Below are 22,173 nucleotides of genomic sequence, written 5' to 3' on the forward strand. Positions count from 1 at the left end.
CTTGTCAAAGAGTTCCTCAAGGGCTTCTTCAGGACTTTACCACAGGGAAGGTGTTGCAGTTATGCAAAATGCATGCATGTTCTGTTATTTAAAGTTTCATGTATTAGTTTGGGTTATCAATAGGATGGACCAGCAACCATAGTTGGGAGTGGGCATGTACATAGTTACACAGGATGGAGTTGGAACCATTCTGAGCCATACTGTTCCAGGAGGAATGTTCGACTTTGAATAAGTAGAACTGTTTGCTCTGCTGGATAGGTTGAAGCTGATGTTATAATGTAAATTAATTCTGCTATACCAGAGACATACCGGCTTGAGTGATCTGTAAAAGGTAATAGAAGGCTCATGCTCCTTCGTGGGCGCTTAATGTGGTACTCTTCAAGCTCATCGGACAGCCATTTGAACCTATACACTGGGCCACATTGAAGTTTCTTTCTTGGAAAACCGCTTTCCTCGTGACTCACCTCAGCCTGGAGGGTTGGTGAAATACAGGCTCTCTCATTTAAGTGTTCATATTTGTCGTTCCACCCAGCGAAAGTGGTTCTAAGGACTCCTTCTTTTATGCCCAAGGTCCCGTTCGACTTACCTTTAAACAAACTTTTGGTACTGCCAGTTTTCTTTGCAAATCCTTCTACGCTTGCTGAAAGTTCTTTGCATTTGTGCCTTGAGATTCTATGTTGCCCACACAAAGGACTTTTGAAAGACTTTTCAGCTTTTTGTAAACTTGGTACCTGTGGGTCATGGGAAGGCCCGATCTAAAGCTTCCATCTCCAGATGGCTCTCCGGCTGCAGCATGCATTGCCATCAGCTGGTTAACCAGGCCGTTGCGAGGCAAACCCGTTGGCCCATTCCACCAGAGCAATCGCATCTATGACGAAATTCCTCTCTGGTGTTCTCCTGCTCCAGGGAGGAGTCTTATCAAACAAGCAGTGCTTCGCAACCTGTTTTCTTCAGGTGAGTGTTCCAGGAGTAAGTCTTGATGCTTCTGTTGAGTTTTGCCACCTTACATGGTTGTGTTTATGTATTGCTGTGTAATCTTATTAGCATGTGAATCCATATAAAACCCCATGCTGGAGAAGGAACAAGTTAATTACCTGTAACTCTTCTTCTCCAGCATTGCTCTTACATGAATTCACATGAAAATCCTCCCTTCTTCCCCTCTACGGCTATTCTTGGGTCCAACTTCCACTTTACGCGCACAACACTTTACGTGCAGTCCAAATCTGAAGATGGCCTCCAGGGCTGGAGCAAAGGAGGACAAATGTCATTGGTTTGGGCAGTACACCCCCAAGTGACAGCATGCCTCAAAGTAACAGCAATAGGCTATACAAGCGACAATGCAGTTTTTATCAAAGCTAAACTGGTTTATTTTACTGAGGATTCCCAGCTTAACGATTGGGAATATTCATAGCATGCAAATCCATGCAAGACCCATGCTGGAGAACAAGAGTTACATGTAAGTAACTTGGTACATCCTGTACGTTGGTGTGCTTTGGCTTTCTTCCAGCTCAGATTATGTAGAAGAGGACCTCTGCAGTCATTTCTTTAGATCATTTTTGGAGCCAAGTATCCCTCTAAGAAGCACATACTGCTGAAAATCCAAGGACTACTCCTGAAGCAGTCAGTATCCCTTCCTGTGTCTGGCCAGTTGAAGCCCTGTCTGCCTACCTGATTTTTCGTAGCGTTGAATCAGCCCTTCGGCAAGTGGGACCAACTAGTCTCTATGCCTTTTTCGAGGATCCTCCTTCTAAGCCTTTGGAAGTGCCCCTGGACTGCCCAGCTCTCTCATGGGCTACCTCGCCAGAAGCATTGCCGTTCCGCGTTCAAGCCCGTAAATGTGCTAGCTGCCAGCTTCTGCCACAATTAAACTTCTACCTCTTATAGAAATAAAAATAAATGGAATCAAAGGATCCTGTCGTGGAGCAACTTCTGCGACCATGACTGGAAGGATGCCTGTCATCGACCGTTTGTGATGACCGTCGCTGGAACACACCTTCTTCCAAACTGTGCAGTGCCCCGCAGAGGTCTGCATCTGTTTCTTGCATTTCTTCATTGCCAGTGGTTGCATCTTGCAGGTATACTTGACTGGAATGTTTCTTGAACTCTCAACTCCTGGGCCTCGGGCACTGGAACCAATGGCGGAGGAACAAACCCCCAGACGATCTACACGGACATCTGAGAAAATTGGAGCTCGGAGGGGGGGGGGTTGGGGGAGTTCTGGGGGTAAGAAAACCCAGTGTATATGGCACCCCATGGCGCCCTTCCCTCCATAGGATAACATGGGGAACACGTCCCCATTAGCTTTTGCTTTCCATTCCACTCACATTTTTGCTCTTCGAGCCTCAGTAGAGTACCTGAAATATAAGAACAGATATGCTTACCTTTGGTAGAAATTGTTGAATAACTTTTTGGCCCATCACCAACACAAGTGAATTGCACTTTTCCTTCAGAGACTACATTCAGGGGAGAAACATTGTGGCTCTCGTGACTGTTGGGCACAAGGCCCCATTTTTCTTAAGGCTGGACTGCTTAAGTTAGGGAATTAACTTGTTTCCCGGTTTCATCTTTCAATGCATTTTAGTAACTTGCATGCTGAATACATGTTTTTTAATGCCTATGTGAACTGTGGAGAAAGTATATATTTGTTTCAGACTTTTGCACGATACTAGCTGTTAGATTCATTTTTCAGTGTGTCCAAAGGCCTATAATTAATGGTTTTATACTTGCTGTATAAAAGCTCCCTCGGGAGGATAGCTTGGGGGCAACGTGCTCGTCTTGGAAGCAAGACGGCACGGAGCAACACGAGTTAGCTCCCTGGGAGCACGCTTAGAAACCTCTGGGTATTAAGCGTATTCGTTATAAATAGCCTTTCATGTCATATACTCTCTAAATTGAATTGTGTGCCATACTAGGTGGATACACTGAGGGCCCCTGACTCGACCTTCACTGAGAATAAGCCTTGGCTGCTCTCCATTGCTACCTTGATTGTTTTTTTGGCTAACCTCCCAGAGTGTCTGTTCACTATAGCTAGGGTGGCCTCTTAAACAATGTATACCAGGCAAGATACTAGAATCCATTTTAACCAAAGAGCCCTCATCCTCCCACCCCCTTACCTCCTGGTACACTACTCACTTATCCAACCTATTCTGCTGCAGAGCCACCACAGTGCCTGGAGACAGGCAGATGCCAGTGATTCTTTGGTATCCCAGGAGCAGAACATAAATTCTGCCCAACAGGTGATGCAGGTAAAGCGATCTAAATCATTTCTCTCTTTCACCCCGAATAGTATATTAATTCTGGGGGTCTACTGATATAGAACTTTGGCCATAGTGGACCCACTGTAACTAGAGTCCATTAACCAATCATCCCCACCTCCACATGTGAAGGCTGTGCAATGGGTGAGACCCCATATGACGCAGAAGGGCACTGGACCCAGCTATGCTGGATCATCTGGCTGCTTGGGACCGTTGACGACCATCTCTACTCCTTCCAAAAAAACAGGCAGTTCCCCTAAACTCCTTCCATGCAAATAAGCTTCTCAGAGGATGCTCCCCATTACAGAATAGGCTTGGGGTTTCAGCCTCAACTGCTTGAAACATTGTCTGCATCAGCCCAGATTTGATGTCCGTCAAATTCCAACATTAGTTTTTTGTTCATACCAAGTCTCCACCATATATTTACCAACCATAATAGGGACCAGACAATCTGATTAGTAAAATTGAAAATGACATTCAGGGATTCATCATATGAGCTGGTATTTGCCATATTTCTGCTGTGTCTTAACTTAAAGTACAAGTAGAATCTTTAAGATTGTTGGGTACTAGTAACACTTGGTTTAACTGCATGCAGGTCATTGATTTGGTACCACCTTTTCAATAAAAATGATATCAAGTGAACTGTTTGAGATATGAACCTCACTATTCGTCAATAGTGTCTGTTTGACCACTACTGCGTGTTGGGCCGAATTTTCATTTCTGTGCCAATTCCCTTCAACCTTAGAGATCCCCAGCTATTTTGCTGGACTTTTTAATTTTAACTCTGGAGTGAGCGATCTTTTTCTCACTCATGTGTTTTTACCTGTTTTGGATTTTGTGTCTTCACTGTTTTTGGAGTCTGACAAACTCCATAGGCATCTGCTTTTTGTATGTTGACGCACAGCACCTTCAGTGCAGTGTCACTGGGAAATCGTTTAGATTTCTCATGAGGTTTAAATACCTTTTCTTGGGTGAACTACAGTCCCAAGAATAGTGAAAGTGAATTACTTTTCTCTCTTTGTGGGCCCAACAAATCTTATGTGGGGGTTTACTTATTATCCCCTTATCCTACCTTCTCATATAACATTGTTACTCTCAATACTTTAAATGGCTGGCGGCAGTGGTTTACTTTTTTCTACCGTTGTCCTTTTCTGCCGCAGGCTGAACCCTTGTTGTCAAAATGTCCCGGGCTTCTTTTTTCGCCACTTTCTGGTTGTGAGGTCTTTCTTGGGTTTTACTCTGCGTTGAGACAGGTTTGAGCCCTTTGTTTGTCTTGCCTTTGGCGTGCTTCAGCCCTGAAGCCCGCTGCTGGCTCCAGTGTGTCTGGAAGGACCGGACGTGAGGGAGGGTCCAGAAACTCCCCTGTCCTTTGTCTCTAGGAATGCCTGAATGGAACTAGTCCTAATTGGCTGGCTGGCTAGCTGGCTGTCCTTTCAAGACAGCCACCCTGCTGTGTGATTGACAGCCTACGCTGTGCATGAATGGGAAAAATCTGCTTAAAAGGTGAGTGTTTTGGGACTACAGGCAGAGTCGACCACTGGGAGAAACACCCAACGAAGAAACTGTGAACTAAGCTTGCTGAAACTTCCTGACCCTTTGAATTGCCGGTTAAGCCCTGCTGCTGTGCTGAAACTCCTTTTTCACCTCAACAGAGAAGCTCCAGACGGAACATTTTCACCCCTTGGGTTAGTGGGACCAACTAACTCCGAGATGAACTCCACTGGACCACCATCCCCGAATTACTGTGCTTCTCCGTTGCTGCGAGATCCCAATGCCCGGGGTCGAGTACAACGTTTGCTGCAGAATGAATCCGGCTAGAAGCTCCAGGAGCTTCCCAAGGACCCTCCAAAAGCAGGACCTCCAGATCCAGAGTCCCCTTACCAGAGTGCAGGACGGAGGGAGTGAAGGAAGTCCAACTGGTGTCCGAGAACCGTATCAGTGCTGTTTGCTAAGTGCTGAAACCGCTAAGTGCCATCTTTGAGTACTAGGCAAACCTAAATAGTAGAAAAGAGATTGTGGCCGATGCCCCCTTTCGAAAGTAACATCTTTATTTGTGATGCATTGAAGTTCTTCTCCATTGAACATGTAGCTCTTATGAGGTTTGTCAGAACATTTTTATATCACATCGTATATAAGAAAATCTGAGAAGATCACAAACAAGGAGTTGGTTCTAATTTGGTAGCCCTGGAAGCACTATGAATTGTGTTGTAGCTGTTTTTCGGCTATGTGAATATATGTTGGTACTTCCAATATGGCGTCTTATACGCCCACATTGCCGTGAATATTACACGCTAAAACAATTCCAGGAAAAGCTTAAAATCACGTGACACGCGATCGGGTGTCTGTTTGAAAAACACGGTGGACGAACGCGAAAGTACTCTGAAGTAAGTGCTAAGCTATGGTATTAAGAATGAGAAATAGTTCTTCTTTAGGATGAGAAACAAAGCAATGTATCTATATATATATATATGTGTACGTGTTCCATTGTTTATGTATTGATGTGGTGTTTTTAATGGTTGTTTTGAAATGAAACATGGTGAGGACTTGGCTCTATTACGGGCAGTGATTTGGACGATAAATTATGTTGCTTTAAGTAGTGTTTTTTTGATGAGCTTTTTTAATTTGCCTAGGAATTTGCCATCCCAGATTATCGATCATCTCACTTGGAAGCATTGCAACAGCAGCAGCTCCGCAGGCGACCTTCTTTGTTGTCCGAATTTCACCCAGGACCTGACAGGCAAGATCTTACCATTACATTCAAGTGAAAAGTTGCATGGCACTTGATTTCAGTCCAACTGTTCTGTTACCATGTTTCTCTACAGAATCTAGTGGGTCTGGGCTTTAATGTTTTATAATTCAGTAGTAAGAGCTAGTTGTTGCACTTTAAGTCATAGTTTGAATCACAGGCGTATGGAATGATGCCTAAATAGTGACAATGCTGGCTTGTAGCACTCCATGTTTGTATGGCTCTGGTTGCCTGGTGTAATTTTCTGTAGGTTTAGATATGATACTCTCTGGTAGTACAATGCTGAGGTGTTGCACTCCTGTAGGGCAGAGGGTATTACACGCCCATATCCAGGGTAGGAGTTGAGCAGCGGCACATCCAACTTCCAATTTAATTGCCTACAAGTATGAATTTCTTGTAATATCTACCTGACTCTGACACAAGTATTGGGAGTGGGGCTTTCCCCTTTACATGATAATTCCTTGTAGGCTAATGCAAGCATGTTGATTCCATCACATTGTTTTGCTCTTCATCCAGTTATTACACTTGAAACCATTCAAAATAACCAAAATTGTGTTGATGTGACGAGGAGGAGGTACTGCCACTGCTTTTTGGGTCTTGGCAATGCCCAACCGTGTTCGTATTTTAGTAGTGCCAAGAAGTAAGCTTCTGCAATAGATTCCTCTCCATCTCTAAGTTTGCTTTATAGAAATAGTGAAGGATGTGATTCCATTGTATTTTTGCCTTCTAGGCCACAGGACAGGAGATCGGGATATGAACAGCAGTACCACTCTTCTCAGTCTCAGAACGAGCACGACTCCCTGGATTGCAAGCGGCCTCGCCTCGACCATGGTTCAGACTCTCACTTTCAGCGAGTTGGCACCTCTTCTATCCTTCCACTAGTGCACTCTTTACAGGATGGAATTCGAGCAGCTGGCGATCTTAGAAAGGTAAAGCTGTAATTTGTTTTCTTCATTGAAAGCCACACATATTTGTGTGCCACCAAGATGGCAACCTGTGGCTAAAATAGTGCAAGTTCTCATTTGATCAACATATCCCTTTTTCTTCAAAGTCCCAAACAAATCTTGCAATTAATTTCAGGTTGCAGTGCCCACTCCTGAAGCATGCATATATTTTCTATTGTTGGCTTGTTTAAAGGCATAGCTTTGCCAGATCACTTGGCTCCCTTGAACCTATTCTTTTAACTAGTTGGATTACAGTGAGCTTGTCCAGAAAACAATGGTGACATATCCCAGATGTCCATTAGCTCTGGGGCTCTTTTCATATGAAGTGAATACATAAATCCACCATCAGATTAACTAAATTAAAATGTACATGCCTATCAAAGCACCCAAAAACCCTATGTAATCTGTGGTTTACAACAGTAACCATTTCTGTGTTGCTTCTTATGAATTCTAAACTTGTTTAAATGCTATATTTTCTCTGTCGATGACATTAATGAAGTCTGCTTTTTGTTTACGGTTAACATGAGAATTGAATTCTGCCATATTCCCCTTGGGGAAGTGGAGAATATTCCGAGCATGGTAAAGCACCTTTGGTAAACCTCCAAGTGATCCGTACCCTGACTGTTCTGTTCCAATACATCAATGAGTGTTTTTCTAGAAAGTGCCAGATCACTGCCCTGAGAGAAATTAGTTCACCAGACTTGTCCCTTACTAGCGCACTCTCCTCTGCCATATCCCTTAATTACAGTACCAGCCTTATCAGTTCCCATAAATTTCTTTACTTTTTTTGTGGAAATTGAAGTTTTAGTAGTTGTAAGACAAGCCTATTAAATTCCTCTTGGTGGTTGTAGGATCAGTTGTAAACAAGTAAAATTGATTCTTTAAGTCAGTTCATCCAGCAAAATTAGGAAGCGCAAATTAATCTGTAAAAGATTTTAGCGAAAGAAGCAATGCCCATTTCTCTGTTTGGTCACTGGAACCTTATGGTGGGAAAATAAGCATTGCTAGAACGTCCTTGCTAGAAATCTAATGCTAAGTAACTAGTGCAGTGGTATGGTCTACATTGTGAAGCTTGTTGCATCGGTATGTTTGGGCTCCACTCTAGAGGTGGCAGGCAGTTTTCTTTTTAGATTGCCACTGGTTGAGTAATATCTGTAAATATAGTACTTTGAAGCATGAATAATCAGCCCGAAGTGCAACATAACCATTTGATTACATAATTATTGTGGTCTACGATTTATGGAGACAACCTTCCTTCTGTAATATGTCGGCATGTACTCAAGACCCTGCTTCCTTGAATTATAAAAGAAATATGCAAACTATATAGGTAGTAGGCAGAACTGCATGAGAGAGTGAGCCCAAAGCGTGATATGCAAGTTTACTCGTATGAGTGGGGGGCTGGAGTTTGCACTGAGGTCATACCGGACATATGTTGACAGTGAGCCGTGATCTCCCCCTAACCCAGGAAAGGGTTTATAAGTGGAGATAGTGTTAGGACAAGTGTACTAAAATACATGTGCATACATTAAAGATGAAAACATTTCAAACAAGATTAAAAAAGCCACACTGGAATTTATGCATTTTGGCAATTAAATATTATGTAATGTTCTTAACACTTCCGCTGATGTTCGTGTGCTTTGGAGTGCTTTGTTGGAGAATAATGGAACTAAGAAAGAGGAGCGGGATGACCCATAATGGAGCAGGACTGTGAATAGAAGACTTAAGTGGTTGCAGGATTCATACACTTGAACGTACTGTGGGTTGCTAGTCCTCGATTACGCTTTTTGAAACTGTTATTAGAGGCTAAGAATTCTATAGGGATGAGCCTTGAGATTGGTACCACCCTCCACCTTTGTACCTGACAGGACTGAATAAAGGGCATCTTTGGGAGGTTGGCTTAAGTTTAAAACTTCTATTCAGGTGGTTAGGGTGGTGTGCTGTTTTAAAGTACCGAATGCATAGATACGAGTGTAGCTACAAGGTACCCATTGCATGGCTGTGACGTGCTGTGTGCGCGCTAGACAAAGGGATTTCAATTCACTGCTCGATTTCACAGGCATCCAGTGAAGCCACCTCAATGCTGGGATAATCTAGTCCAGCCTTTCAGTCCAAGGATCAGTTTGGTATTGCGGTTGTGTGCGTTTTGTAATTTGCACAAGAGTTTATCCGTGAGCCCACCATAAAATATGCTGTTGGGAGGGGTTAACTGAGAGGATGATGGCAATCCTTAAGTCAACAGTACAAGAGGAAGCATCCAGCATAAGCGACAAAGATGTAAGAAGGCATACTAGTGCCCCCATTTACTTATTAACATGAGAGTTGCACAAAAACATATTGTACTAGAAGCGGCTAAAAGAGGAATGGCGCAGTGGCTTGTATAATGTTAATTTCTGATGCTTGTGGATCTGCTTAGAATCACATGCTGTGCAAATGGTCCAACATCAAAAGGACTATTCTGAGGCCCCCAAGCCTCTTTCTAAGGCCTTACAAAAGGGTTCATGCCCTTCTAGGCAGCCCTTTCCACCTCCTGACACTTAAGCTTCCTCAGGATGGACTAGGAAGAGGTTTGAACAGTGTATGAATAAGATGGCTGAGTTCGACTTTTCAGACCAGTATGACAGAGCCTTGAATCTGACGTCCCTGATGACTTGACCCATGAGGTTTCTTATGAAGGATTTAACCTTTATGATCAAAACTCAGCTTATCAAGACCCAGACTGGAATCAGGCAGAGGATCAGGGCTCATGGCACACACCACCACATAACACTGACTGAAACGTCATCTGTCTGGATCCCCCTACTACTCCTCGGCAGAGAGATTCATCGTCAGTTGACAACCAAATGCTGTTCAACTCCCTCTTGAAGAGAGCAGCCGACCATGTCAAAATTGCTCCACACAAAGCCGCCCCTGATTCTGACTCCATGGAGGATATCCTGAAGGAAAAGACCCCGGTTAGACAAGCCATCCCCTTATTAAATACTATTAAAAGGCGCCTGGCCCCTCCTTTGCTGTCCCAGTCTCTTAAACAAGCAGTCAATCCCTGGGTGGAAAAATTGTTTCGCCCAGCCCCCTCTGACCTCTTCTATATTAGGGGTCATGCCACACTGGACTTTTTTGGTGTTACAACCACTCCCAAAAGGGCAGGGGTGCCACTGTCCGCAGCAGAATCACCTCTGGATAAGGACTGCAAAAACTTTATGCCCTTGGTAAGCGGGTCACTGCCTCTGCGGTCTACTCCACAAGGATCGCCAACAACACCACGCTCCTTGCGAGCTACAGTGATGTTCAGTGGGGCCCACTACAGGATGGTCTGCAGGAGGATCCAGAGCCTACCCGATCACGTCTGCTGTCGGTTGTGGCAGAAGGCAGACAAGTGACCCAGAATATCCTCAAGAACACTCTGGACTCATCTGAAACCACTGGACGTACCCTTGCTCAAAGTGCCTTACTCAAGAGGCATGCCTGGTTAAAGAACTCTGGGGTGAAACCCGAGACACAAGCCTCCTTAATTAACGAGTCTGTGGAGAAATCCAATCTATTGGTAAAGGTGGTTGACGATGCCCTGGAAACGGTGAAAAAGGAGCACAAGACTTTGAAGTCACTTAGCCAGGTTACGGCTAAACCTTTTCACCAGCGTGGCGGCTCCAACGCCTGCCGGTGCTTTCGTGGCCAATCTTTCTTCGACTCGCCCCAAGGTCCATATGGGTCGTGGGTGGAGGGGGTGGAATGGTACTCCCTGGTCCTCTATCAGGGCTCCTCTGGCAAATTCCAGTACCAGCAAAGAAGCTGTAGTAGGGGCAAGGGTAGAGGCAGAATCTCTACTCCCAGAAGCTCCCCGGCCTCCACCTCCAATTGATTTGCCGGTTGGGGTCCCCTCCCACGCTTCCCCCGGTCGGCAGTCGCCGTATTCATTCATCCACGCCTGGGAGGGGATCACTTCAGATCAGTGGGCACTAAAGACCGTTGCCCACGGGTATTGTATTGAGTTTCTCCGACCACCTTGCTACCACCCACCAAGGAGCAGACATCGGTCGCCAGAACACATGCTCATTCTGCTGGAGGAAGTTCAGGTCCTCCTGGAAAAGGGTGCCATCGAAGTCGTCCCCTTCTCAAGGTAAACTAGGGTATTTATTCAGTGTACTTCCGTGTACCAAAAAGGATCTCACCATGTGCCTTGTTTTAGACCTGCGTCTGTATGTCAAACCTCAAAAGTTCAGGATGACAAAGCTTCATGAGGTAATACCACTGCTGCAGCAGGGGATTACATGGCCACATTAGGCTTGAAAGATGCATACTTTCATATTTCAATGTTGCCAGCGCACAGAAAGTACCTCAGGTTCATGATGGAGAACACCTACTATCAGTTCAAGGTTCTCCCCTTTGGCATTGCCTCAGCCCCAAGGGTGTTTACAAAGGTACTGACGGTAGTTGCGGCTGAACTGCGCAGGAAGTCTATCCCTACTTCGACGACTGGCTCATAACCGGCCAGCCAAATACCCAGAAGACGGTAGATCCCCTCGTCAACCTAGGATTCTCTATCGAGGAAAAGGAATCCAGTCTAACCCCCAGACAGGCAAACAGTTTCTGGGGACTCTTAATTCGGACAGAAGACAGCCCTGTCTTTCCCTCCGAGAGGGTTCAAAACATGTGTTCCAGATCCCTCACTATGTAGCCAGTCACCAGATGACCGTATGCAAAGCCATGCGACTGATGGGGATGATGGCTTCCTGAGTCTACCCAGTTCCTCACGCTCGTCTAAGCAAGTGCCCCATGCAAGAGTGACTCGAGCCAATGGTGGCAGGCCAGTCGGCCGATCTAGTGGTTGTCTCGGCAGCCCTCGTTCAGCCTATGCAGTGATGGTCAATCGAAAAACCTTAAGCAGGGGAAAACCTTCACCACCCCTGCAGTAGAAGCCACTCACCATAGATACATCTGTCGGTGGTGGGGGGAGCTCATCTCCAACAGATCTTACACAGTGTGTGGTCTCCAGCAGTAGCGTCCAATCACATCGACCTATTGGAATAACTAGCAGTGTTCAAGGCCCTGAAAGCTTTCCAGTCACACCTCCAGGGGAAAACAGTTAGTCCTCAAGGACAGTACGCTGGCCATTAACTACTTGAACAAACAAGGGGCGCCCACTGTCTAGGGCTGTCCAGACTGTCCCAGAACATCTGGAAGTGGGCACTCAAACACAATATGTTCCTCATCACATGTTCCAGGGGAACTTGTTTGGCATACATACGCGGCAGAGACTCCTACACCCTCCCCCCCACCCATAGAGCACGAGTGGCGGCTACAGGAGGACATTTTATTCAATGTATTTGCAGAATGGGGCTCCCCAGAAATCGACTTATTCGCCACCCTGGAAAATGCCCAGTGCCCCTACTACGCCTCCAGCTGCCCACAGAACCGCTCCAAGGGGAAATGTCTCTTTATAACATGGTCTGGGAGATTTACGTGTGCTTTTCCCCCGGTTCCCCTTCTCAGCAGGATAGTGCACAAGATGCACCAGGAACAAGTCACAGTGATCCTGCCGGCCTTGCTGTGCGCCCGCCAGCCATGGTTCTCTCATCTCATGGCGATGTCAGTCTCCCCTCCCAGGAAGCTGCTATGCCTGTACAAAATGCTGTCTCAAGATCAGGGAGAGACGCTACATCCATGTCCCACAAACACTCAACCTAGCAGCTTGCCTCCTGAAGTCATAGAGTTCGGGCACCTTCAACTCCATCAGAGATGCATGGACATATGCAGAGAGGCTTGGCAACCTATCGCCAGACATTGCTAATCCAGTAAGTGGAAGTGCTTTGTTACCTAGTTTACTGCCTAGAGCATCAGTCCTATTGATTGCTCCCCTAAAGATATTGTCCTGTATCTAACTCACATGTTAGATTCAGGACTGGTTTTCAATTCCCTAAAGGTCCACCAAGCCGCTCTTTCGTCATACACCACGTCTCAGATCAGGGTTTCGTGGTGGAAGATTCCTGTGATTAAAGCTTTTATGGAGGGTGTAAAGAGACTTCCTCCCCCTATCTCCAACCCAGCTCCCGGATGGGACCTGAATGTTCTTATCAGACTTATGGGACCTCCCTTTGAACCTTTGTACAAGGCTAGCCTAAGGCACTCGCCTACAAGACTCCTTCCTAGTGGTGATCACCTCTATAAGGAGAGTTAGTGAACTGCAGGGCCTGTCATTTCACCCCTTTGTCACAATTCACAAAGACAAGGTGGTTTTGCGCACACACCCACGCTTTGCACCTAAATTGATCTCAAAGTTCCATGTAAACCAGTCCCTAGAACTGCTCACCTTCTTCCAAAACCCCACTAACGTGGCAGAAAGGAGCCTCCACACTAGATTTGAGGAGAGCAGTAATTTACTGTCTGGAAAAGACAAAGGCACTAAGAAAATCAAACCAGTTCTTCGTATCAGTGGCAGCTGGTAGAGAAGGGGCCCCTGCCTCTAAATCAGCTATTTCCAAGTGGATCATAAACTGCATCACACTGTGTTAAACTCTTGCCAAGAGAGATCTACCCTTCACGCTTAGAGCTCACTCGAATCGGGACACAGAGGCTACCATAGCATTCATTGCAAATGTTCCTCTAGATTCCATTTGCTAAGCAGCAACCTGGAGTTCTGTGCACACCTTTACACAACACTACTGCCTAGATACACACACTAGCTCTGATTCTCAGGTGGGACAAGCGGTGCCAAGACATCCCTTTGCTACTGTTCCTTCACACATCCCACCACCATCTCTGGGTACTGCTCGCTAGTCTATGCACAACATGTGATTCTAAGAAGATCCACAAGCATCAGAAGACATACATTATTCACCGTAATCGTGTTGCTGATGATTGTAGCTGCTTAGATTCACACACGGCCACCCTGCCTCCCCTCTTGGAGTAGAAGGAACATAGACTTCTTACACCAATCTTATGTACTCGCTCAGGCAGACTATAAGGCTCCCTCATGAGAGAAAAAAACAGTGGGACCTCGACATGTGAGGGATTTTGGGTCCACTTCATGTCACATTAGGGATAGTGTTACAGTCACGCCATTGTAGACGTCCCTTTCGATCTTCGAAAAAAGATGCAATGCTCTACGATTACTAATAGATTTCAGACGCTAAGCAGATATAATCAGAAATACGATTACGGTGAGTAATGTATGTCATATGCTTCGCATTTGTTATTTTTCTTTATCTAAAATGTACTTTTATTTGTATATAGGCAACACACTCTGTGTAATTGGCGAGAGTATGTGAAAAGGAGTTATCCTCATATTGTTCGTGTGAGATTATGCACTTTTCCAAGGAACTAAATAACAAGCCACATTTGACTGCCATTCTTACTTTTTGAAAAAGTGCCCTTAATCAAACTGGTCACCTATCTTAGTACCTTTTATTTTGTGATAAAGGGTTTTACATGATACACATGCTTATTCCTTTCATGAATAGTGGTGTATGCTTGCAAACGCTGACCTTTTAAAAAAGACTGAAAATAGAAGCCTCTCCAAATCCACCTGCTCTTGCTTCCCAGCAATAAGGTTCATCACTTTTAATGGATAAATCCAACTTTACTAAAGCAGATAGATATACTGCCCCACCTTCCCACATTTGCTTCCTACTCCACCAAGTGATGTCTAGTTCAGCAACATTTCAGCATCAGCATCAACATTGCAGCATCTCTAAAGAGTAGGTACTCTTTAGAGAGGTTTGTTCACACTTCCTACACCCGTAGGTGACTTCATTCATAAGAACAGTTATGGCATTTATATATGACTTATTATACTTTGCAGATTCTGAGGTGGCAGAAAGGAAAGGTTAAAGGAAGGAAAAAGGTTAAAACATGTTCTCAGTATAGGTGAGAACTATTAATCTTCCATATTATCTAGACAAGCCTTTCCCAGAATTAACAGTTTAAAACAAGTTAACACCTCTGAGGGACAGAGATATCAGTCAATGGACTAGAAGGGTCTGCAGGGAGCCAGGACAGCCAAAGTCAATTGGAGCACAGTCTATGGAGCTGAGGCACATCTTGGATATTAAAAGTCTTGCACAAAGAGTTTTTTAGAAATCACTTGTAGGGTCACAAGCTGTTACACGTGTGAAAAGCAGAGTTGGAATCAATTCTAACAAAAGTAGCCAATGCAAGTCTCAACAGAGAAGAGCACAGCCAAAGACACAGAGAAGTACCCCAAGTATAAACAGTACCTCTGGTTTGAAGACGAGTTGTCCAGCTGGATTCTGTACTGTTGCAGCGATGCCGGTCCTGGGTTACTGAGCCTCGGTCGTGGGGACAAGAGGGAGGATGTCTGGAGGACTCCTGCGGCTGCAATTTGGAGTCCCTCGGCAGCTACGTGTTCTTTTCGGATCAGTGGCACTTCGCGGTTGCATCGCGTGGTAAATAGCACCACTGCCAATCTCGGATACCGGTTGGGCTTCCTTTGCTCCTTGAGTCCTGCACTCTGGTGAGGGGACTCGAGCGCTGGTCGTCCTGCTTCTGGAGAGTCTTTGGGAGACTCCTAAAGCTTCTGGCCGGATTGCAGACGTTGCACTTGCCTATGGAATTTTCCACTCCTGGCACTCAGTTCTTGCAGCCGCAAAGCAGTACAGCCATTCGGGGAAGATGGTCCAGTTTGTCTCGGGGTTAGTTGGTCCCACTAACCCAAGGGAAGAAGTCGTCCCGTCTGGAGCTTCTCTTATCGATCAGAAAAAGGAGTTTTAGCACAGCAGCAGGGCTTCACCGGGCAATTCAAAGGTCCAGGAGGATGCAGCAAGCTTTGTTCAGTTTATTCATCTGGTGTTTCTCCCAGTGGTCGATTCTCCTCTAGTCCCAAATACCTCGCCTTTTAAGCAGGTTTCTCCCATTCTTGCACAGCCTATGGTGTCACTCAAACAGCAGGGCCAGCCAGCCAATCAGGACTGGTTGAATTCATGCACTCCTAGAGACAAAGGGCAGGGGAGTTTCGGGAACCTCCCTCACGTCCTGCCTTTCCAGACACACTGGAGCCGGAGGCAGGTTTCAGGACTGAAGCCCGCTAAAGGCAAAATGAACAAAGGGCTCAAACCTGGCTTGGCAAGCAGAATAAAACCCAAGCAAGACCTCACAAAGAGAAAATGGCAAACCAAGAAGACCAGGGCCATTTTGACAAAAAGGTCACCCATGGTTGCTATCCTGCCGCTTAGTATTCAGCCTGTGGTAGAAAAGCACAATGGTAGGAAAACTAAACCACTGTCCCCAGCTATTTAAAGTAGTGAGGGTAACACAATAAATGTTACAAATTAATGTAGAATAAGGGGCTACTAAGTAAACCCGCAGCACTCCACATAAGATGGTGTGTGCTGGACCCACAAAGAGAAAAGGTAAGTAAAGTCAATTCCACTTTACTATTCTTGGTAACATTAGTTCACATAAGAAAAGGTATTTAAACCTTATGAGAAACTAAAGGATTTCTCTGTGACACTGCACTGAAGGTGGTGTGTGTGTCAACATACAAAAAAGTAGATGCATATTGAGTTTGTCAGGCTCCAAAAACAAAGCAAACACAAAATCCAAATCGGGTCAACACAAATGAGAGAATGAGAAAAAGGTCTCATTCTCTCATTTGTGTTGACCCGATTTGGATTTTGTGTTTGCTTTGTTTTTGGAGCCTGGAGCCTGGAGAAAAAGGTCTCGCTCATGCCAGGGTTAAAATTAAGTCCTAAAGTCCAGCAAAAGTGCTGGGGGATCTCTAAGGTTGAAGGGAATTGGCACAGAAATGGGACTTCTCCCCAACATGGTGCATGCAGCGCATGATCCTGATTTAGTGCATTGAAATACTCTAAATTTGTCCTGTGCGAGGCATCTTGCATTCTTACCTAATGGAAGACTAGTCCACTTGGCAGCTATGCGCACACCATACCCATGCTTCCTCCAACTGCTATTACAGTGGATCCTTCCTCACTCACACTGTGAGTAGTGTTTCCTCTTACACTCACTTTCCCTTAACTCAACATAAAATGAGTCTCTCCCCCCCCCCCCTCACATTCTTTAGACACAGGTAATCAGAGGAACCTGCCTGAACATTGGTGGAAGACTTTGATGGAGCCACAGGGAGACATCTATGTAGGGCCTGGGTGTAAATTGCCTTGTAGGTTGGTTCAGACAAAATGCAGTAGCTGGGCATGAAATTGATCCGTTTGGGGGTATTGAATTTACTCACCTAAACACAAGATTTTGCAAAGAATTAAGCTAGTTTGGGGAAAAATGCATACCTTTCAGGTCTCCATGCTCATATTGCAGTCTATATCAGCCACTGTATATTCTTGGAACAAGTGATTGTGCGGCTGTATAAACAAAACTTTATCACACAATGGTCATACCTACAATTGTGAGGCATCTCGGATACTTTCACCTGCCCTAATCCTATTGGTGTTTGAATCCAGATTGAGAATCAATTTGATAATCATTCTCCTGGGATGACTCACCTACCGGAAAATCCAACATTGCACATTTACAATTCGGGAAATATCTCCTTAACCCCTCCCCCAATATTTCCCATGGATCCTGGTAGTTACCAAGAGACAAACATAAGATTTGTCCTGTCCTTCGTTGATGTCAGGCCTTGGACTTAAATGCACTGTTTCTCCCCTTTACCAATTTACTCTAAGGAATATAGTTTAATCTATGTTGTGGGCATCCTTACTGTGTGTTTGCTACACTAATTTTTTTCACCCAACTACCCTCTTGAGAATCTAGCGTTGATGATATGATATGGCATTTGTAGCGCGCCTATACACAAGTGTTTCTTCTGGCTCTTCTATACCTACCGCCCTGTAGTCATACGAATTATTCTATTATATAGAGAAAAGCCCTGCAACACAGTTGTGGGTTGATGTTCTAACACTTATCAATCCTGTATGTGAATAGTGCATTGGCAATCGTTAACGATCACATCCTTAACATTTCATAGAAAAGCAAAGGATCTAGAAGTTCATGTCGGTAACTGTTAGGGGGAATTCTCAAAAATGTGCTAATTCCCTCTACATTAAAGACCGCCAGCAACTTTGCTGGATTTTGAGGACTTGATTTTTTACCTGGAGAGAGTGTGTCCCCTTTTCCCACTCTCTCATGTATTTTGATATGCGTTTTAACTTTGTGTTTTCTTTGGTTTTGGAGTCTAACCAACTCCATAGGCGGCATCTTTTTCATTTGTCACACAGCACCCTCAGTGCAGTGACACAGGGAAGCCTTTCAGGCTTTCCCAAAGTTTAACTAACTTATCTGGGATAAACTACTGTTTCCCAGAACAGTGGAGTGAAATTGACTTCGCTTAGTGCAGTACATTTCTTTCTATAGAGTGTTGGAGGGGTTACCTAGTATCCCCTGTGTCTAGATACTCATGTAACAGTCAAATGTTACCCTTTCTTCTCAGAATGGCTGGTGGCAGTGGTTTTACAACCAACTACCATGCTTTTTCCCGACCGCAAACTATTCGTAGCTCCGGTAACGTCAAACCGTGGGAGACATGTATTTCAAGATGGCACCCACCCATCGTTGCTAAAATGGTTCCCAGTCTTCTTTTTTCACCATGTCTTTATGGAAAGGTCCTTCTAGAGTTTTTCTCTGCGCGCCATACCAGGTATGGTCTCTTTGTTCATTCGTCTTTGGCAGGCTTCAGGAGTGAAACCTGCCTCTGGCTCCAGAGTGTCTGGGGTAGACGGAAGTGTGGGAGGTGCCCGAAACTCCCTGTGCTTAGTCTTCTAGGAGACCCAAATGCACTCTGATGACTGGCTGGCTGACTGTCCGGCAAGGACAGCCACCCTGCTGGAATGAATGGGAGAGAAATGAATAAAAGGAGAGTCTCTTGGCTTGGAAGGCAGAGTCGACCACTGAACGAAGGAACTGACGAAGAACTTGAAGAGGACGGCTTCTGCAACTCCTGGACTGTTGGTTTGCCCGCTGAAGCCCTGCTGCTGGTCCGAATCACCAAGACTTCTCCCTTTGAGTTGGTAGGGCCAATCAACCTCCAAGTAAGCCACCTGGACACCCATCTCAAAGCTTGTTGCATTTCCTCAGAGTGCTGCAGGAAACCGTAGAGCTAGGGAGAGGGACACCAGTTTTGTGCGTTACTTGTAAGCTTGCCGAAAGCGTTCCTGAGTCCCACGATGTTGTACTGACCAAGCCTGACCCCCCTCAGCTGAGTGTGGGACCTCAGAAGCAAGGACAGTCCACCTTGACAGCCAGGACCAGCGTGGTTACTACTGCGGTATCTGAAATGCGAAACAGCCACTGAAGTTTGCCAGTTGTGAGCTATTGACCGTCCCAGTGCAGTGCAGGAGTCCCTCGACGTCCTCCCTCTTGTTCCCACGACTGAGGATCAGGAACAGCGAGATCTGCAGGAACTTCCAGGAACAGATCAGCTGCATCTTTTTCTTCATTTTAAGGTACTATACAACAAGATTGAGAACTTGCCTCGCACAGCGACAGTGCTTGAAACTTTCGCAACTCGCAGGCCTAATCAGCTTGTGACCAAACATATGATTCTTCTTTTTACAAACTACTTCCAAGAACTTTTAACTACCAGAACCACTTTAACCTATCCAAGACTTTAGCCCATTGATTTTGGCCTAGCCTATTGAATTTAATTGACTCTTCGGGTGAACTCAAGTATTTGCACTGTCTAAGAATAATTGTAGTCTTTTTTGTGTTTTGATAACCTTTGCCTTTTACTCCTCTTGAAAAGTATTGAAATATATTTGTTTTATTATGATATGATTGCCTCCGTCTAATGAATGTTTTATAACTGATAAATTAAAAAGTGTTTATCCAAGAAACCTTGAGTATAAGTTTATTTGAACACCTGTGATTGTACCCTCTGTGTAACATCATTACTGCTCAGATTCCCCTCTTGAGATCGGCCTGTCTGCTCAACACACTACCAAAACTGTGTAGTACAGACTTGTACCAAAGGTTGGTTTGCTTACACCTGTAGTCATAGTTGTGTGTAGTGTTCCCAGAGGGTACTGCATTCAAACTTTGCCTTACAGTAACCTTCCGGGTTAAAGCTTAAATTGTTGTTGTAGGGATCTGTATAAAAAAAATAACAAATCGAATGTTGTGACAAAACATATTTAACCTCTCAAGTGCCAGGCTATTATTGAAGTCTATGTAAAAAGGACGTGTATACTCATCCTTGGCACTTATTTGCTATAAAGCTGCAAAACTGTTGTGTTGTTACTTTTTCATTTGTGACTGATAGTTCAATTGGAAACATTGAATAATAAACGTGGAAGATCTGAAAAAACAAAGCACACTGAACCCGTTCGAGTTTTCTGAATTGGGCGATTGTTGGTGCTCTGGTTACAAGACCAAGGCTTACATGTGTTGTGTAGTTCTGACCTTTAACTGCTTGTGTTTTTCTTAAATTGTACTTATCCCTACTTATTTCTTTTCAAGGATCATGCTTTTGCCAGTAAGCATGATGGGTCACCCTCCCCGCTCACTGGGCCAGCTGGTGCTGACGATGCCTCACCATCAAAGCTTTCAAAGGAGGAGCTCATCCAGAGCATGGACCGTGTTGACCGTGAGATTGCCAAAGTTGAACAGCAGATCCTGAAGCTGAAGAAGAAACAGGTACGCTGGTGAGGTTTGCAGCATTGCTGCTCCTCCTTTACAGGACACATTGGTGTACAGCAGCATAGAGGGCCGACACTGTCAGTTTGATGCTGTTGAGGGGTATTTGCAGTTTTTAACAGTGACCAAATGCTGCAATTTTAAATAAGAGAAGTGGCCACAACCTAAACATATATCAAGGAAATAACATGCCATGTTGTGAGGCGTTGGAGTAAGGAAACGAACACAAGGTTGGTGGTTACACAACTACTTTTATTCAAATAATAAAAGGGTTGGGGAAAAAGGCCTCACTATCACTAATTCTATGAGGGGTTTCCCCTAACCCAACAAAACGAACTAGCGGACCAGTCTTTGTCAGGATGTCAAACAGTACCCACTGTCCTGTGTTCAAAACATTTTCTGAGCATCGCACTCAGTTGCTGCAAAATCTACTACAAGGGAAAATAATAAATTGCACGTGGCTTTTTTCCTGCAATCTACATCCACTTGGATTATGTACAGTCCCTGTGTATCAGTTCACCCACCCAAAATAATGTTGGCCCCCTTTTTGGCTTTGGTTGTCGACAGAGGAAGTGGCTTTTCTCCCCTTCTTTGGGTGTGAAAATGCAAGGGGGGGACAATCCACTTTCCTGGTCTTTTCTTCTGGTTATTATAAGAATCTTTCACAGTGATGTTTTTATAAATCTTTTGTTATATGCACAAATTCTTTTCTGTTTTTAAATGGTCCCACAGCCTTGTTATACATAAACAGGTAGACCTGTTCTATATTCTGCCTACCACTGTTAACTTTGCCAAGTTTATGTCCTAGGGTTACTGAGATGAGGTAGAGCGGGTTTTTAGTTTAAAGAGCATGTTTTTCTGCCCAACCTGTAGCTGTTTACACGTTTGTTTTATTTATCATATATGTTGTTGAAAAGCTTTTTTCAGCGAGGGCATTCGGGTAGAAATAGAACATACTTCAAACACATGAATAAAAAACCATTATAAAATCACACAGATTAAAAGTCAAAAATTGCTGGTGCAGAAAGCAGATAAAACTCGGTTTGTTAAAGTTGGCAAATTATTCCTCTTGTGGCATGTCCGTTGAATATACAAGCAAACAAAAAATAGTGTTCACATTTTCAACAGATTTAGTGATTCATAGCCCCCTAGTTCTTACACCAAGGAGAATAAATAGTGCAACCCATTATTTTCTCCTAAGCTCTTATCACGCCCTGGAAAAAGAGCAAAAAATTCACCAAATGTTCATTCTATCCATCACAAAGTGGGCAACTTTGGTTCAGATTTTTATCCAAACTGCCAGTAAAAGACCTTGGGGGCAAAGTGCCCAAATGAAACCTAATAAACAATGCCGAGTATAGGAGTATATAGGGTGGAGCTATGACATACAAATAGTCTTCAAAGCCTGGCAGTGGTTGATAACTCAGGTACTCGGGTCCACTAGCCTATTTGTTTATTTGCTTATATAGAGCGCTGAACCCTAAGGTAGCTAGGTGCTTCACTTGTTGTTCTGGTTCCATACATGGTATAAATACAAATAGCAAGGAGAGAGAAGAGATAATATGCACACATGTGGGAAATTAAAGTGTGCATAGGAGAGGAATAAGATTACAAT

At 44.5% G+C, this 22,173-nt stretch overlaps 1 protein-coding gene across 7 annotated transcripts in view; it reads left to right on the forward strand.

Moving 5' to 3' along the window:
- The window catches only part of NCOR1 (nuclear receptor corepressor 1), a 2,268,409-nt gene that overhangs the window by 210,824 nt on the left and 2,035,412 nt on the right, over positions 1-22,173 (forward strand). For all 7 annotated transcript variants that reach the window (XM_069615218.1, XM_069615220.1, XM_069615222.1 and 4 more), the window contains exons 3-5: positions 5,885-5,991; positions 6,731-6,929; positions 20,382-20,558. In XM_069615218.1, coding sequence (XP_069471319.1) covers positions 5,885-5,991; positions 6,731-6,929; positions 20,382-20,558 — 483 coding nt within the window. The remainder of the gene's footprint in view (positions 1-5,884; positions 5,992-6,730; positions 6,930-20,381; positions 20,559-22,173) is intronic.

The sequence above is a fragment of the Ambystoma mexicanum genome, chromosome 9 (assembly GCF_040938575.1).
Source record: "Ambystoma mexicanum isolate Mex_15411 chromosome 9, UKY_AmexF1_1, whole genome shotgun sequence".
NCBI lineage: Eukaryota > Metazoa > Chordata > Amphibia > Caudata > Ambystomatidae > Ambystoma > Ambystoma mexicanum.